This window comes from Neodiprion lecontei, chromosome 6, assembly GCF_021901455.1.
Source record: "Neodiprion lecontei isolate iyNeoLeco1 chromosome 6, iyNeoLeco1.1, whole genome shotgun sequence".
NCBI classification, from domain to species: domain Eukaryota; kingdom Metazoa; phylum Arthropoda; class Insecta; order Hymenoptera; family Diprionidae; genus Neodiprion; species Neodiprion lecontei.
The window spans coordinates 8,378,940-8,397,505 of NC_060265.1; the positions used below are offsets into that span (position 1 = coordinate 8,378,940).

At 39.4% G+C, this 18,566-nt stretch overlaps 1 protein-coding gene across 1 annotated transcript; it reads left to right on the forward strand.

The window, feature by feature from the left end:
• The first annotated feature begins 78 nt into the window (after positions 1-78).
• On the forward strand, positions 79-7,406 carry LOC107224463 (electron transfer flavoprotein-ubiquinone oxidoreductase, mitochondrial). The gene is made up of 8 exons (XM_015664525.2): positions 79-550; positions 1,542-1,649; positions 1,756-2,104; positions 2,213-2,519; positions 2,814-3,055; positions 3,195-3,589; positions 3,736-3,957; positions 4,127-7,406. The coding sequence occupies exons 1-8, from the start codon at positions 517-519 to the stop codon at positions 4,288-4,290; spliced, it is 1,821 nt and encodes a 606-aa protein (XP_015520011.1). The 5' UTR covers positions 79-516; the 3' UTR covers positions 4,291-7,406.
• Positions 7,407-18,566: the final 11,160 nt, after the last annotated feature.

Below are 18,566 nucleotides of genomic sequence, written 5' to 3' on the forward strand. Positions count from 1 at the left end.
TTACTAATACAAAATAATAAATTAATTGCCGAAACAGCTGCTCTGGTGAATAATATTCCATTTCCAGACGGGTGTTTTTTAAATCGATGTACCTACAACGCGCGTGGCATGAACGTATAAATATATGCCATTTCCATATTCTGTGTCAGCAACACATTAAAAATTTAAAATAGAGAAAGTAGGGTATAATGGGTACAATTAACAGTTCAATTTTAATCGCAAAATCATTAATCTTAACGCTCTTGATCAATCGTTTAAAAATCGTTCTCAACGTCCCGCCGAATAGCGCGATCTAACGTGACGTACATAAATGATCATACGAAGTTCTATTAGTTGAAGCTAACATCACAGTTCTGTGTTATTTCCACTAGTTGTCCTCCACCGACCTCTCGATCCCAACCACTCACTTCACTCCAAAAGTTCGTGAAACATTTTATAACGAATAACCTAGATTACAGAGATATACATTATTTTGTTTGAAACAATCGAGCGTCTGTGGATTACCAGTGAGTGATCATGGCCTCTAAGATTTGCAAAACATCAAGAATATGTAAGTTTGTCCGTGGTACCATAATACTCTCTATTCAAATAAACAAACGAATGTATTTCACCCTCAAAATTTTATGCAATTCATCTCGACATCATTCTTCACCACACGAGAGGCTTCAAACTTGAATTTGTCGTTATTTGCTAATCGAGTGCACATTTTATAATAGATTGACGGAATTCTTCATCCCAGGCTTCACATCTCTCGTTTCTGTCAAAATTGGCAGGTTCGTTTAGGAACTTCTTTGACCGTTGGATTGACTAATAATTACCCAATAGTTTGGAATATTTACGATGCAATCAACGAAATATAAATGTTTATTTTTTATTTTTTCTACAAATAATGTTACACATATATTGTATGTTATTACTAATCAGCAATCTGTAGGTAACCGTTTGATACAGCTTGGACTTTGTCCTCTTCACCAATTGTTTTAATCACAAAGTCCACGTGTTGCACACATATTATGAAAAACTATATATATTATATAATCCAGGTTATCACTTGATTGATTCATTGCTGTTTTTACTTGACTCCTGCTCAAGTTAATTATTTGAAAAAACTGTTATCTTGACCTCTGTTATTGAAGGTTTTTAAAAATTTTTTTTTCATTACCCTTCCTTGGCAGCTTATCTCAACAAATTGTCTGCGTTCGTGATGATCTTTGAATTAACTTAATAACTTGAAATCAACTGAGATTCGATGGTTGTATGCAATGTGTTTTCAAATCCTATCAGCAAGTAGAATTTGAGAGCGTTAGGCCATGAAGTCTAGGTTCAACCCTAGCTAAAACTCTTTGTAACTCTTAGATATATTTATTTATTTCTAGAGACTGTAACAATAAAAAAAAAGGAATAATATATCTTACCACACGAGAAATGCTACATATCTGTGCCTATATTTGGTATCGGTATATTTCAAAAGTTCGAAGTAGAAAGGTGAACCACACAGCACAGATTGCTTGCTTACGATTGTAAAATTTCTTTCATTACAGTACATCGGTTACAGCGATCATGCCGCAGAACATATTCTGATGCATCGTTTCCAAAAATAACTACTCACTATACTGTTGTACCAAGAGAAACTGATCCACGATGGAAAGGTACATAAATCTTTTTATAATAAGAGTGACTGTTAATTAATTAGGTTACATTCTACGATCATGATTCATAAATTTCTTCATTATATTATTCCGAGAATTGTTCCAGATGTCAACATGGAAAGGTACGTCGACGAAACAGATATTTTGATAGTCGGCGGTGGTCCAGCCGGGATGTCTGCCGCAATTCAAGCTCGAAAGTTGGCTGAAAAACATGGAAAGGAATTGCGTGTAACTTTGGTTGAAAAAGCGTCAACCATTGGAGGTCACATTCTCAGTGGTGCTTGTATAGACCCAATCGCGTTGAACGAGCTCTTTCCTGATTGGAAAGAACTTGGCGCTCCTTTGAAGACTCCTGTAACTGAGGACAAGTTTGGTTTCTTAACTGAAAAGTATAGAGTACCAGTTCCAGTTTTCAAAGGAATGCCCATGTACAATCACGGAAATTACGTAGTCAGGTAATTGACTGTAATAAGTATGCAGATACCACTTCAACAGTGTTCAGCACAAAGAGTTTGTTAGTGGTTTTATTACTTAATGCTGGTTATTATTTCCTCATAAAACAGACTGGGACATGTTGTTGCGTGGCTAGGTGAGCAGGCTGAGGCAGCTGGGGTTGAATTGTATCCTGGTTATGCTGCAGCTGAAATACTTTACCACGAAGATGGTTCTGTGAAGGGAGTTGCTACAAACGATGTTGGTATTGCCAAAGATGGATCTCCAAAAGATACGTTCGAAAGGGGTATGGAGCTTCATGCAAAGTGCACAATATTTGCCGAAGGGTGTCATGGGCATCTTGCCAAACAATTATTCAAGCAGTTCAACCTCAGGGAAAAGTGTGAACCACAAACTTATGGAATCGGGCTTAAAGAGGTTTGTCTCATTTGTTCAGTAAGACTACTCACAATCAGTAAAGTTGAAATAACGTATTATTAAAAGTTAGATAAGAGTGAAATCAGATATCTTGAATTTGTTTTCACAGAAGCTACAGATAAGTTGAGCTTATTGAAACTTTTGTTACAAAAGGTTATTTTTAACTGTCTTTATTTCGCTTTAAAATTTATTGCACAAAGATAAGATAACGTGTTGTTCGTATTTCGGAACCCAGTAGTGATCAGAAGTCTTTTGACACTTAGAAATTAAATGATTTGCATGTAATTGTTTCAGGTTTGGGAAGTTGAACCTTCTAAGCACCGACCTGGGGCAGTGGAACATACTATTGGCTGGCCATTAGATAAAAATACTTACGGAGGTTCGTTCTTGTATCATTTGAACGAAGATACTCCATTGGTTGCTGTTGGTTTTGTAGTTGGATTGGATTATACTAATCCATACTTGAGTCCGTTTAGAGAATTTCAGAAATTCAAACATCATCCAGCAATTAGACCTACTTTTGAAGGTGGAAACAGGTAAATCACAATCAGTCAATATTTCATTCGCTTCTGACTTCTGATTATTTTGCTATTAGCAAAGCCTAATAGACACTTTGGCATTTTATTATTGATTTCAAGTGGAGGAAAAAAAATATCACTAGTTCGGCTGTTACAGAATAGCATACGGAGCACGAGCATTGGTAGAAGGTGGTTTTCAGTCGATTCCCAAACTCCAATTTCCCGGTGGCTGTTTAGTTGGCTGTACAGCAGGCTTTTTAAATCTTCCAAAAATCAAGGGAACTCACAATGCAATGAAGAGCGGTATGTTGGCAGCTGAAAGTGTTGTAGAAGCGATTATAGATGCTGAAACAAATACTCCGACGTCACAGGGGCTAGAACCAAAGACTTATACAGATAAAATTAACAATAGTTGGATTTACAAAGAATTAAAGGCTGCTCGAAACATTAGGCCTAGTTTTCATACACCGTTAGGGCTTTACGGTGGCGTAGCTTATGCTGGGCTGTCGTTTTTGACCGGCGGAAGGGAACCTTGGACTTTGTCACATGGAGGTAAGGATTAAATGAAATTTTGCATCTTTCTAATTATTTGAGCACATCGTCATCTTTGCAAACGTCGTTAAAACATCAATTAACATTTTCATTTCTCACGGTACATTATTCTAAAACCATATTTCCCTTCGAAATATCTGTTTCAGATCCAGATCATAAAAGACTGAAGCCTGCAGCGCAATGTACGCCAATTGAATATCCAAAACCTGACAATAAAGTTTCCTTCGATCTGTTGTCATCAGTCGCGCTTACCGGTACAAACCACGAGGCTGATCAACCTGCGCATCTCACATTAAAGGACGATACGATACCAGTAAAGCACAATTTAGCTGTGTATGATGGTCCAGAAGGCAGATTTTGTCCAGCGGGTAAATGACTTTCTCTTTTTTTTTTGTCATTCTTTTCTCATAAGGAAATGTATAGAGTAGTTAACAATTTGTGTGGACATGATTTAAATATTGCGAAAAAAACTGATGTGCTAGATTTGGTGCAAGATTCGTTGCTTGGACGGAATTAGACTCTGTGTTTTTTCTTCAGGTGTATACGAGTATGTTCCTCTGGAAGATGGATCTGGTCAGAGATTGCAGATCAATGCACAAAACTGTATACACTGTAAAACTTGTGACATAAAGGATCCAACACAAAACATCAACTGGGTGGTTCCTGAGGGCGGTGGTGGTCCTGCATATAATGGGATGTAAAGGTGAACCCAAAACTGACTATAAGAAATTCTATTATCTCATATCTCGATAATAGATCTAGTTCAACGAATCGATCGAAAATTCGAAAATATTCCGAGTGTAGGAATTGTAAAATAAAAATGTAATCAGAGAACAGAACAAAGGAAGCAAAGTATCTATAGTTGAGGTACTGTGTGCAAAACGCAAAAATACAAGTCCAATTGCGGTAGGCATAATGATTAGTAATGAGTTTCAAGAATGCTATTAAAGTGGAGAAATGCATCGTATCAAAGTTTGGAATGTCTTTCTAATATAAAGTATTTTAAAGGGAATGTGTGTATTTCCAACAATGAGAAAGGCAAACTGAACTGATATTGGATAGAAATTGAGTAAGTCTCACGAGGAAGTCGTTATATCAGAAACTAATCACGTTCAGAAATTTAAACACTTTCGGTGTGTGTGACGCAGATACGTACAATTGACATCACTAGTGCATCATTGTCACCATATTTTTTCGAAGACTTTCCAGATTAAAATCAAAGATTTCTTATTTTAGTGTAAATGTGGTGTACTTCTTATTTAAGTCGAAATTGTTCAATGGAACATGTACAGACGTGTGCAGGACAGAACTACTGAGTTGTTACAAACCTTGAAAACCAACGACATCGAAATAACTGAAGCAATTGTCAAGTTACTGTAAAACTTAGAGAATTTCAAAAGTAACCTGATGTATAAATTTTGCAACTGTAATTTATCTAAAGAATGGCTCGACTGTTATCAATTCTTATGTCATAGGTTACTCTGCGCTGAATTATATTTATATAACGATTCACGGCAGGGGCGATTTTATATTTTACTAGTATACTGAAGCTGAATACGGATAGTGATCATTCCGGAATTTTATGTCCGTTAAAAATTTCCTTTATATAATATACGTAAATTCTTTCGAAGCTTTTACGTATTGCAAATTTGTCGAAACTCTAATTGAACTAGATTCAAATTGAGTGTATGAGATGTCCTAGTTATTCAAGATTGCAAGATCGTATATCATCTTGTTTCATTCAACAATCAAAATAACAGCTACATAAATTAGTTTACGAAATTTTAACTTAAGCTGTGGTTGGTTTTAGATAGTGGAAACATTTCAATTGTTCTCGTAAGTCTTATTAACACTTTGCCGTCCGGCGACACCACAGTGGTGACGAGCGCAAACAGTTGGCCAACGGCCGGCGACAACACAGTGGTGTTGTGAGCACAGTATCGCTCGGGGTCGATGACAACACTATAGTGTCTTTAGCTTTCTGCTGGTGTTTGTTTCGGTAACAATAAGTTACAATATAATAAGTAACAATAAGTTACAAGTGATCAAAGAGATTAGTAAAATTTAAAAATTTATAATCTCCCGATAATGTCAAGAACGGCCGGCGACAAGTCAAGTGATCCGAATAAGCGCTGCCGGCGCCAAGCGAATAAATATTTACGAATCGTGCGGACGGCAAAGTGTTAAGATAAATTTTATGGAGATGATCCACTTGAAGAGGCTGAATGCACCCCAAAAAATTATCACCTTGCATTCTACTTTTTTTTTTTTTTTTTTAACGTTTTGCTAAAAGAATACATGGACGATCCGTGGTAAAATTTATGAAGTACTGCGACGTGCAAAGCTACTGATTCGATCAGTACAGACTTTCCATTTCAAGTAACGAAAATTTTTTATTTTGATCGTATCCTGTAATTATTGAAGCTATTTTCTTTACGTTACCTACATTTATCGTCGGTCTAATTAAAATTTAGGATAACGCAACTTGATAAATACACTTAATGATGACTAATAAACGTGGGGAATGGGAGAATTTTTCTGGTCTAGAAAAACTCATGTAAAATAACATCCAAATGACTGTGGTGTGAGTTCTTCCAATCTGCACTTTGAAAACTCAAAATGATCAGAGACGTTTCTACGTGTACCACTTGGCACTGGAAGAATCTGAAGTTCGGATACCGTCCTACTCGTGTCTAAATTAATTCTGCAAGCGATTCAATGCAAGACTGTAGAGATAGCCTTGACTCTAATTGTTATAAGTCTCATAACCTGATACGCTGTAGTTTGGAGTTACTGAAAAAATTGTACATATATATATATACATATATATATTATATATACATAATATACAGATGATTATAAGTTTTTATATGATTGTTGAAGGTACTTTTGAATATAACGCATATACATACCCATGCAAGTTGAATTCATAATTCTTTGATGACTATGGTGAAAATTTAGCGTTACGATTTCAACTGTACACATGAATAGAACCTGAATGTATTCATGCGTGTAACTAATATTTTTGTCGAAAATTGTGAAACAGTAGACTGTTATCTATCGAGGGATATTCTTTTCATTTCTGTATAAATTGCTGTATTGGGGTTTCCACGAAACTGTAAATTATACCGTCAATTTTTCAGGTAGTTGGAACAACTTTTTCTGCTTTTTAATCCGTGTGTACACCTGCCTGCAATGATTCAAAACTAGCTAAATTTTCAGTCAAGCCAATTGATACATTGGCAATAGACTAACAATAAAGTCAGCTAGCAGCGACGACGCCGCGTTTTCGCTCGTATAGAGACACCATAATACCATCTAAATTATTCGATTCTAATGGTTTTTCAATTTCGATGAAATTTACATGACAAATTCGCGAAGAAGCACTTGCAGCATTGTAAGATCAAAGGATAAGAAAATGAGGGAAACCTACGGGAAAATTGCGCGTTTTTTCCATTCTTCCATTTTTCAAGATCGGGAACATTTTCGCCAAAAATGCATACCTCATCTTCGTGATTCTGGGAGCTGAAAAGCTTTCAAGTTCGAATATTTTTATACGATTTTGTTTAGACCAATTGGACAGAGAGGATTGTAAAACAGGCTTTTCAGCTGTCGCGGATTTAACAGCCGAGAAAATACGACCAAAATGTGACAAAATTTTGTTATTTATTTCTCTCTAGCCAGATTACATAAATCAGTTATAACCCAACATCATAGTACATAGCATATTGTACGCCTCAGAAGTGCGTTGCGCTCTTGCACAAGTCGGAACGTATACTAAGCTTATTAACAGTAAAGTACGAAAATGATTGTGTGACATGACATTCTTCATATTTTCCTTAAGATTATGTATAATGCATTTCTTCCGCGTATTGTAATAATCGGAAGTATTACGTAATGCTCAATCATACTTTCGCATACCATTTTGTTTTGACTTTCATACCACGTGGCAGCTTATCAAATTACTACATACTGACCGTTGAACACTTGAACTAAAATCAAGGCATTCTGTACAAATTGAAAATGAATTAAAATTCATACTTTGTAGCTGTGAATTTTTAACTTTACATTCTTACATCTATGAATCTCTCGCAAAATTCCGTCGATATGTTACGGGTCTGAGTTCACTCATTTCAGCCTTTCTCAAAGCCCACCAAAAATGATGTGAAAAAATATGAAGGGGTTAGTCTTACTTTTTCAGCGATTCTTAGAACAAGTACTTTTTCATTTTGCAATCAATTCGTACTACCGTTTATAGACTAATTGGATCCCCTGATTGTGTTCTTCCTATTTTCTATCGCATCTAAATTATTATCTAATTCGTTGGTTCTTTCTTATCAGTGTCAGCCTAACCATCTTCACGATTTTCGCGGAGCCCACAAACTATTTATCCCATCTCTAATTTGATGTTCCGCCGTTAAATCTGATTCATTAGAATCTTAGGAGTACGAAAACCACTATTAAAAAATCTTTTCAGATCAATAGCCGAAAAAATACTATTCCGTTAGTAGCATCCCCAGATTCATTGATCTCGGTGACGTGGGGCTATAAGCAATTGTATTCTTTTCAAAAGTTAGCTATAATTAATTGCAACATTTTTTAAAATTCGTGAATGTATGGGGAAGCATCAAATGGGATCAACTCTCATTGTCGGATAACTGACACCATAGGGTCCTTGTAAAATGAACTTTGCTTCTGAATTCACCAGATCACGTCAGTAATCGTAATTTCAGCGTACTAGCATGTCTCAATGAAGACAAATGTACAAGTTACATTCCTACTCATTGATTTACCGATTAAATGACAGAGAAGTAATTCATACCCTCATAGTATCTTTATTACAATATCACCAGCAATATAACGACCGGCGTAGCTTCGACGATCCCACCGCTTACACCAGCTTTCCTTTGAGCATTAGCAATGAATATCACCCGCCTAACTGGTGGCCAGTCGATGGCGGTGCTAAACTAACCCCATCCCATCCCATACTTCCTCCTTTGCGCGTCGCGACCCCGGCCTCGTACGTTTCGTCCTTGTTGACGCCACTCGGGTGTATCGACCCAAGTGTCCTTGAACCTGCACCAGGGCTGCTAGAGCAGCCGGAGCCCCGAGAGGTACCAGACTACCCTCCCTCGGCTAGACGGCTCCGGCAGCCCCCGACGTGACCGAACGTTTCCCAACCCCGAAAAACCCAGGACATTCCCCCCATGGCCGCGGGTGAACTCTTATGACCTCCAGCGATTTATCGAAGAGACGCGACGCCCGTAACCCCCAGAAACCGTACCGAGTTCTGGATTTGGTACGTATACTCCTTTTCCCGCGGCCTTTATTTCAAGGTTCAGCACCGTCGTGAAGTTCCAGGATCATCTGTTGTAACCCCTAGTGCCTGCGGGCGAAACGGACCCGGTATCTTTCAAAATAAACGTATTTTTCAACATCTGAAGACTATCTGAAGCAAACTTACGTACGAACGAGGATATGTGGAGAATGTTGATGAAAGTGATCAAATATTTTCAATTGATTATATTATCGGGGCATAATTGTCTGGGAATATTTCGTACAACTGAATAATAACTGAATTTGCTGGTATTCAGAGTTGGAAAATGATGCGGTTTCTTGTCCAACTTTATAAATTGCGGAGGTCCAATTTCGTGGTAATCACTAAAGCCGTTAACTGAAGAATATAAAGACAGTTGCCCCAATGGGCTTTGGTGTGACAACCGAAAATCGGCGTGCGCTTGCGCTCCCTGAGATGTTCCAACAATAGAGTTGAGAACTTAATGCAGAACATCGGAGAGTTACCGATTTCGACGTGATGCTGGCTGCATTCTCCTCCCTAGTAACACAGTCTTCGCAATGGTAAGCCCAAGCCAGTACTTAGCCTGTGTGTACTTACCGACTTGTCGGCGATACAAGAAGTTAATAATGAGAATAAATTTCGTCAAACATTCGTAGAAAAACAGTGATTTAATTGCAGTATAGGTACCCGAGAGAAGAATGTATACTTGAATCATAAATAATAGTAGATCAGATGTAATGACGATGCAGAGACCAAAAAATATTTATATATATGCAGTCCATGTACGATATTAACATATATGATCCATTTACGATGAATACGTGATGCATACTATAAATTTAATAATTTTCCAGGAGACGAACTAGATTACCCACAATAATATATCTACAATATGAAAATGGAAGAATTATTCATTTCGAAATAGGATTCTATTCGACACGCGCTCGATGTATTCCATACCATTGATATTCATAATTATTCCAACAACTTTGCATTTGCTCGCTCGATCTTCAATTTTCGTAGGCATAGAATCGAAACGCTGTTTTAGCTAGTCGCAAGCCAAGTATCTACGTTGGGTAGATGAAGCAGAATTGTTTTTCGAAAAGTGTTCGCATGGAAAAGACGAATGCGCTGATTTCAATCGAAATGAAACGGATGCTTCGTATATGAGACAGTATTTAACGCAGTGTCCTGATTAAAAGGCCTGAAAAGTGAATGTCGGCGATTGTTTTTTTTTTCATAGGGAGAGAAAGAACAAAGTTTCTTAAAACTTCGAGTGTATTTTAACACACATTGGAAAGGTACGAGCAAAAATTTCTATCATCCGACTGCCGCAGAACAGCAGCATTATTAGCTGACTCGTTAACTGAAGAATATATCTAGTCAACGGCTGACCATCGAAGGGCCTAGCCACTTGAGTCTGGAATCAGCAAGAAAGATAAAATGCGTACTTCTTGTCTCATTGTGAAATGTTAAAATTAAAACAGAAATCATTATGCATCATATCATATCATCGTACATTATACATCATACATCATGATACATCATACACAGTATTGAAGTTCGAAACCAAAGTTTGGATGTCAGATTTTCGAAAAGTAACGTCACCAAAATTTGACGTCATCGATTTGAGATTCAGCTGACCGAATTCTTCAGTCTGGAAACAACCGCGCAGTAGAGCGGACGTATGAGAGTCGCGCTCCGCAAATTTCGAGTACCGGGTTCTCAACCTCCTGGATCCTGCGCTCGGGGTCCGGTACCTAGTGAAAATCGACTTCCGGGAAGAGCGCTCCATAGTTTCTGCGCTCTAGGTCCGCTACCTGGTGAAAATCGACTTCCAGGACAAAAGCTCCGTAGTTCTTGCGCTCCAGGTTAGCGACCTGGTGAAACTCGACTTCCTTGACAAGCGCTACGTAGTTCTGGCTGTCCAGGTCCTTGACCTGGTGACTTTTGACCTTCCGGACTAATTTTCAAGCTTACAAGTTTAACTAATGGAAACGTCATGTTTTGTACTATCGAACCAATAAGCATGCTTCGGATAACATTTTGAATCGGCAAAAGAACCAAACGACCAGAAACAAACATATTGCAATTGCAATTGGGCATGAATCCTCACACAATATTTTTGACGTGTTCTAATACTCGAAATATTAATTAGTATTCGAGGTATAACCCGAGGTGGTTATCGGTGATTGTTGGAGTTAGTCGGAGGTGGACGAGGAGTAGGACGAGGATTTGTGCACGGTGGGTAAAACATTTTCATGATATTTTGTGGCATTTGTGATTGTATTTTGTCTAAAATATTTCAAACTTGTCGGGTTTACAATAAATTATTTCGATTCATTTTTCGCGCAAGCACAAATTCAATAGTTATAAATGCGCTAATGATATTTAATATATTATTAATCAATTAATTAATTATATCAATCCTTACATAATGTTTTTGATGTGTTCTTATACTGAGAATATTTATTACTATTCCAGGTATAACCCGAGGTGGTTAGCAGTAGTCGTTGGAGGTGGTCGGCGGTGGTTGGCGGTGGTTGGAGGTGGTCGGAGGTGGACGTGGAGAACAAGGCGGACTAGGAGGACGAGGATTTGTGCTTGGTGAGAAGAACATTTTTATGATATTTGATGGCAATTCTAATTATATTTCATCTGAAATATTACAAACGTGTCAGGTTTACAATAAATTATTTCAATTCATTTTTCGCGCAAGCACATGTTCAGTAGCTTCAAATGCGCTAATAAAATTTATTATATTATTAACTAAGAAATTAATTACATTAATCCTTACATAATATTTTTGATGTGTTCTGATACTGAAAATATGTATTACTATTCCAGGTATAACCCGAGGTAGTTCGCTTGACTGAGTCTCAAAGCCCTGTTGACATAAAAGCAGCTATTCGATAGAAATTATAGTTTATAGTTTACACAGCCCATTGCATGATATTTCATTATAAATACATATGTTTCAATGTATTTAGGAATAATTTATCAAATGTACAGAGGTCATGTGCAAATAATAAATGAATTGATTCGACCGCAGTTTGATGTATTCATTAGATAACAATAAATTTAAGCTTTAACAATAAATTTAAGCTTTGTTACTTCTTTTATTTTATTATGGATAATCAAAAACATTTCCGACTATTCGTGCTGTGGAAGCATGGGGATTAAACCAAATGTAGCAAAAGATTAGAAACAGTGTACGTAGAGTACGGGTATTTTTCTAACAATGCAAACACGTGCCGCTAGCTTAGTTTTGACATATCTAGAATACCACGCCTTGCGAATTAACTTTCCAGACAGAGATGAATGATGAATTTTAAGGACTGCATTATCGTTGTTGAATACTCTATGCCTCATGGGAAAAGAAAATCTGTAACGATAAAATTGATGCACCGGATCATCGTCGACTTTAAATTTCGAAATGTCCTACCATTTCCGAACACCTCCAACCATCCTATTTACCGATATTACTAGATTAGCTATGACATGAAAAGAGAAGAATTATTCATTTCGAAATGGGATTCTATTCGACGCGCGCTCGATGTATTCCATAACATTACTATTCATAATTATTCCAACAACTTTTCATTTGCTCTCTCGATCTTGAATTTTCATAGGCATAGAATCGAAACGCTGTTTTAGCTGGTCGCAAGTGAAGTATCTGCGTTGGGTGGAGGAGCAGAATCGTTTTTCGACAAGTATTCGGATGGAAAAAAATTCAGAGTAACTGTAATACAACGTCACGGATGCGCTAATTTTGAACAAGATGAAATGGATGCTTCGTATATGAGACAGTATTTAACGCTGCGTAGTGATTTAAAGACCTAGAAAGGTGATAGGGAGAGAAAGAACGACGCTTCTTAACACTTCGAGTGTATTTTAACACACATTTGAAAGATACGAGCGAAATCTTTCATCATCCAACTGTCGCAGAACGGCAGCGTTATTAGCCGACCCGTTCACTGAAGAATATATCTTCAGTCAACGGCTGACCATCGAAGGGCCAGGCCGCTTGAGTCTGGAATCGGCAGGAGAGACGAAGTGTGTATTTCTTGTATGAAACGTGAAAACTAAAAGCATTATACATCATATCATATCGTCATACATCATACATCATACATCGTACATCATACATCATCATACATAGTATTAGAGTTTAATACCAAAGTTTGGATGTCGGATGTTCAGAAAGTGACGTTACCGATCTGAAATCAGCTAGCCGAATTCCTCAGTCTGGAGACAACCGCGCAGTAGAGCGGACGGATGAGAGTCGCGCTCCGCAAATTTCGAGTACCGGGTTCTCAACCTCCCGCATCCCGCGCTTCGGGTCCGCTACGTATTTCGAGTACCGGGTTCTCAACCTCCCGGATCCCGCGCTTCGGGTCCGCTACGCGGTGAAACTCGACTTCCAGGATAAGCGCTCCGTGGTTCCTGGTTCGTGTTTACAATAAATTATTTTAATTCGTTTTTCGCGCAAGCCCAAATTCGGTAGCTGTCAGTCCACTAATAAAATTTCTCGACTTCCAGGATAAGCGCTCCGTGGTTCCTGGTTCATGTTTACAATAAATTATTTCAATTCGTTTTTCGCGCAAGCCCAAATTCGGTAGCTGTCTGTCCGCTAATAAAGTTTCTCGACTTCCAGGATAAGCGCTCCGTGGTTCCTGGTTCATGTTTACAATAAATTATTTCAATTCGTTTTTCGCGCAACCCCAAATTCGGTAGCTGTCAGTCCGCTAATAAAATTTCTCGACTTCCAGGATAAGCGCTCCGTGGTTCCTGGTTCATGTTTACAATAAATTATTTCAATTCGTTTTTCGCGCAAGCCCAAATTCGGTAGCTGTCAGTCCGCTAATAAAATTTCTCGACTTCCAGGATAAGCGCTCCGTGGTTCCTGGTTCATGTTTACAATAAATTATTTCAATTCGTTTTTCGCGCAAGCCCAAATTCGGTAGCTGTCAGTCCGCTAATAAAATTTCTCGACTTCCAGGATAAGCGCTCCGTGGTTCCTGGTTCATGTTTACAATAAATTATTTCAATTCGTTTTTCGCGCAACCCCAAATTCGGCAGCTGTCAGTCCGCTAATAAAATTTCTCGACTTCCAGGATAAGCGCTGCGTGGTTCCTGGTTCATGTTGACAATAAATTATTTCAATTCGTTTTTCGCGCAAGCCCAAATTCGGTAGCTGTCAGTCCGCTAAAAAAATTTCTCGACTTCCAGGATAAGCGCTCCGTGGTTCCTGGTTCATGTTTACAATAAATTATTTCAATTCGTTTTTCGCGCAACCCCAAATTCGGTAGCTGTCAGTCCGCTAATAAAATTTCTCGACTTCCAGGATAAGCGCTCCGTGGTTCCTGGTTCATGTTTACAATAAATTATTTCAATTCGTTTTTCGCGCAAGCCCAAATTCGGTAGCTGTCAGTCCGCTAAAAAAATTTCTCGACTTCCAGGATAAGCGCTCCGTGGTTCCTGGTTCATGTTTACAATAAATTATTTCAATTCGTTTTTCGCGCAAGCCCAAATTCGGTAGCTGTCAGTCCGCTAATAAAATTTCTCGACTTCCAGGATAAGCGCTCCGTGGTTCCTGGTTCATGTTTACAATAAATTATTTCAATTCGTTTTTCGCGCAAGCCCAAATTCGGTAGCTGTCAGTCCGCTAAAAAAATTTCTCGACTTCCAGGATAAGCGCTCCGTGGTTCCTGGTTCATGTTTACAATAAATTATTTCAATTCGTTTTTCGCGCAAGCCCAAATTCGGTAGCTGTCAGTCCGCTAATAAAATTTCTCGACTTCCAGGATAAGCGCTGCGTGGTTCCTGGTTCATGTTGACAATAAATTATTTCAATTCGTTTTTCGCGCAAGCCCAAATTCGGTAGCTGTCAGTCCGCTAAAAAAATTTCTCGACTTCCAGGATAAGCGCTCCGTGGTTCCTGGTTCATGTTTACAATAAATTATTTCAATTCGTTTTTCGCGCAAGCCCAAATTCGGTAGCTGTCAGTATGCTAATAAAATTTCTATAACTTTATAATCTTCTCATAATCTTTCTGGTAGATTATATCGATAAAAAAATTATATTAAACCTTACACATTATTTTTGATTTGTTCTCATGCTGAAAATATTTATTACTATTCAAGGTATAACCTGAGGTGGTTGAAGGTGGTCGGAGGTGGACGAGGAGGAGGACGAGGAGGACGAGGATTTGTGCTGGGTGAGTAAAACACTTTTATAATATTTGATGGCAATTGTAATTATATTTCATCTGAAATATTACAAACTTGTCACGTTTACAATAAATTATTTCAATTCAATTTTCGTGCAAGCACATATTCAGTAGCTATGAATAATCTTGTACAATTTATTATATTATTAATTAATTGATTAATTACATTAATCCTTACACAATATTTTTGATGTGTTCCTGTATTAAAAATATTTATTACTATTCCAGGTATTACCCGAGGTGGTCGGAGGTGGACGAGGAGGAGGACGAGCTGGACGAGGAGGAGGACCAGGTGGACGAGGAGGAGGACGAGGTGGACGAGGAGGAGGCGGGGTGGGTCGTGGGAGAGGACATCTCCTCTCCTCAGAGGAGGGGAGGGGGAGGGGCAGGGAAGGGGGAGAGGTGGGCGAGGAGGGGGAAGGGAAGGGAAGGGAAGGGAAGGGAAGGGAAGGGAAGGGAAGGGAAGGGAAGGGAAGGGAAGGGAAGGGAAGGGAAGGGGAGGGTGGCGGGAAGGGGGGGGGGGGGAGGGAGGGAGGGCGGGCGGGCGGGCGGGCGGGAGGGAGGGAGGGAGGGAGGGACGGAGGGAGGGCGGGCGGGAGGGAGGGAGGGAGAGAGTGGGGGACGAATGTCGATGTGAGCCCGTTACAGTTAAAAGAGCAGTACACCCCCCCCCCTCGCCCGCCCTCCCTCCCTCCCGCCCGCCCTCCCTCCCTCCCTCCCTCCCTCCCTCCCTCCCTCCCTCCCTCCCTCCCGCCCGCCCGCCCTCCCTCCCTCCCTCCCTCCCGCCCTCCCCCGCCCCCCTTCCCGCCACCCACCCCTTCCCTTCCCTTCCCTTCCCTTCCCTTCCCTTCCCATCCCTTCCCCCTCCTCGCCCACCTCTCCCCCTTCCCTGCCCCTCCCCCTCCCCTCCTCTGAGGAGAGGAGATGTCCTCTCCCACGACCCACCCCGCCTCCTCCTCTTCCACCTCGTCCTCCTCCTCGTCCACCTGGTCCTCCTCCTCGTCCAGCTCGTCCTCCTCCTCGTCCACCTCCGACCACCTCGGGTAATACCTGGAATAGTAATAAATATTTTTAATACAGGAACACATCAAAAATATTGTGTAAGGATTAATGTAATTAATCAATTAATTAATAATATAATAAATTGTACAAGATTATTCATAGCTACTGAATATGTGCTTGCACGAAAAATGAATTGAAATAATTTATTGTAAACGTGACAAGTTTGTAATATTTCAGATGAAATATAATTACAATTGCCATTAAATATTATAAGAATATTAATTAATTAATTAATAATATAATAAATTGTACAAGATTATTCATAGCTACTGAATATGTGCTTGCACGAAAATTGAATTGAAATAATTTATTGTAAACGTGACAAGTTTGTAATATTTCAGATGAAATATAATTACAATTGCCATCAAATATTATAAAAGTGTTTTACTCACCCAGCACAAATCCTCGTCCTCCTCGTCCTCCTCCTCGTCCACCTCCGACCACCTTCAACCACCTCAGGTTATACCTTGAATAGTAATAAATATTTTCAGCATGAGAACAAATCAAAAATAATGTGTAAGGTTTAATATAATTTTTTTATCGATATAATCTACCAGAAAGATTATGAGAAGATTATAAAGTTATAGAAATTTTATTAGCGTACTGACAGCTACCGAATTTGGGCTTGCGCGAAAAACGAATTGAAATAATTTATTGTAAACATGAACCAGGAACCACGGAGCGCTTATCCTGGAAGTCGAGAAATTTTATTAGCGGACTGACAGCTACCGAATTTGGGCTTGCGCGAAAAACGAATTGAAATAATTTATTGTAAACATGAACCAGGAACCACGGAGCGCTTATCCTGGAAGTCGAGAAATTTTATTAGCGGACTGACAGCTACCGAATTTGGGCTTGCGCGAAAAACGAATTGAAATAATTTATTGTAAACATGAACCAGGAACCACGGAGCGCTTATCCTGGAAGTCGAGAAATTTTTTTAGCGGACTGACAGCTACCGAATTTGGGCTTGCGCGAAAAACGAATTGAAATAATTTATTGTAAACATGAACCAGGAACCACGGAGCGCTTATCCTGGAAGTCGAGAAATTTTTTTAGCGGACTGACAGCTACCGAATTTGGGCTTGCGCGAAAAACGAATTGAAATAATTTATTGTAAACATGAACCAGGAACCACGGAGCGCTTATCCTGGAAGTCGAGAAATTTTATTAGCGGACTGACAGCTACCGAATTTGGGGTTGCGCGAAAAACGAATTGAAATAATTTATTGTAAACATGAACCAGGAACCACGGAGCGCTTATCCTGGAAGTCGAGAAATTTTATTAGCGGACTGACAGCTACCGAATTTGGGCTTGCGCGAAAAACGAATTGAAATAATTTATTGTAAACATGAACCAGGAACCACGGAGCGCTTATCCTGGAAGTCGAGAAATTTTATTAGCGGACTGACAGCTACCGAATTTGGGCTTGCGCGAAAAACGAATTGAAATAATTTATTGTAAACATGAACCAGGAACCACGGAGCGCTTATCCTGGAAGTCGAGAAATTTTATTAGCGGACTGACAGCTACCGAATTTGGGCTTGCGCGAAAAACGAATTGAAATAATTTATTGTAAACATGAACCAGGAACCACGGAGCGCTTATCCTGGAAGTCGAGAAATTTTATTAGCGGACTGACAGCTACCGAATTTGGGGTTGCGCGAAAAACGAATTGAAATAATTTATTGTAAACATGAACCAGGAACCACGGAGCGCTTATCCTGGAAGTCGAGAAATTTTATTAGCGGACAGACAGCTACCGAATTTGGGCTTGCGCGAAAAACGAATTGAAATAATTTATTGTAAACATGAACCAGGAACCACGGAGCGCTTATCCTGGAAGTCGAGAAATTTTATTAGTGGACTGACAGCTACCGAATTTGGGCTTGCGCGAAAAACGAATTAAAATAATTTATTGTAAACACGAACCAGGAACCACGGAGCGCTTATCCTGGAAGTCGAGTTTCACCGCGTAGCGGACCCGAAGCGCGGGATCCGGGAGGTTGAGAACCCGGTACTCGAAATACGTAGCGGACCCGAAGCGCGGGATGCGGGAGGTTGAGAACCCGGTACTCGAAATTTGCGGAGCGCGACTCTCATCCGTCCGCTCTACTGCGCGGTTGTCTCCAGACTGAGGAATTCGGCTAGCTGATTTCAGATCGGTAACGTCACTTTCTGAACATCCGACATCCAAACTTTGGTATTAAACTCTAATACTATGTATGATGATGTATGATGTACGATGTATGATGTATGATGTATGACGATATGATATGATGTATAATGCTTTTAGTTTTCACGTTTCATACAAGAAATACACACTTCGTCTCTCCTGCCGATTCCAGACTCAAGCGGCCTGGCCCTTCGATGGTCAGCCGTT

Excerpts from the sequence above, each read along its gene's own strand:
- LOC107224463 (XM_015664525.2), top strand. The coding sequence starts at position 517 with ATGGCCTCTAAGATTTGCAAAACATCAAGAATAT. Across the intron at positions 1,650-1,755 it reads AACTGATCCACGATGGAAAG|ATGTCAACATGGAAAGGTAC; the intron begins GTACATAAATCT and ends GAATTGTTCCAG. Across the intron at positions 2,520-2,813 it reads ATGGAATCGGGCTTAAAGAG|GTTTGGGAAGTTGAACCTTC; the intron begins GTTTGTCTCATT and ends TAATTGTTTCAG.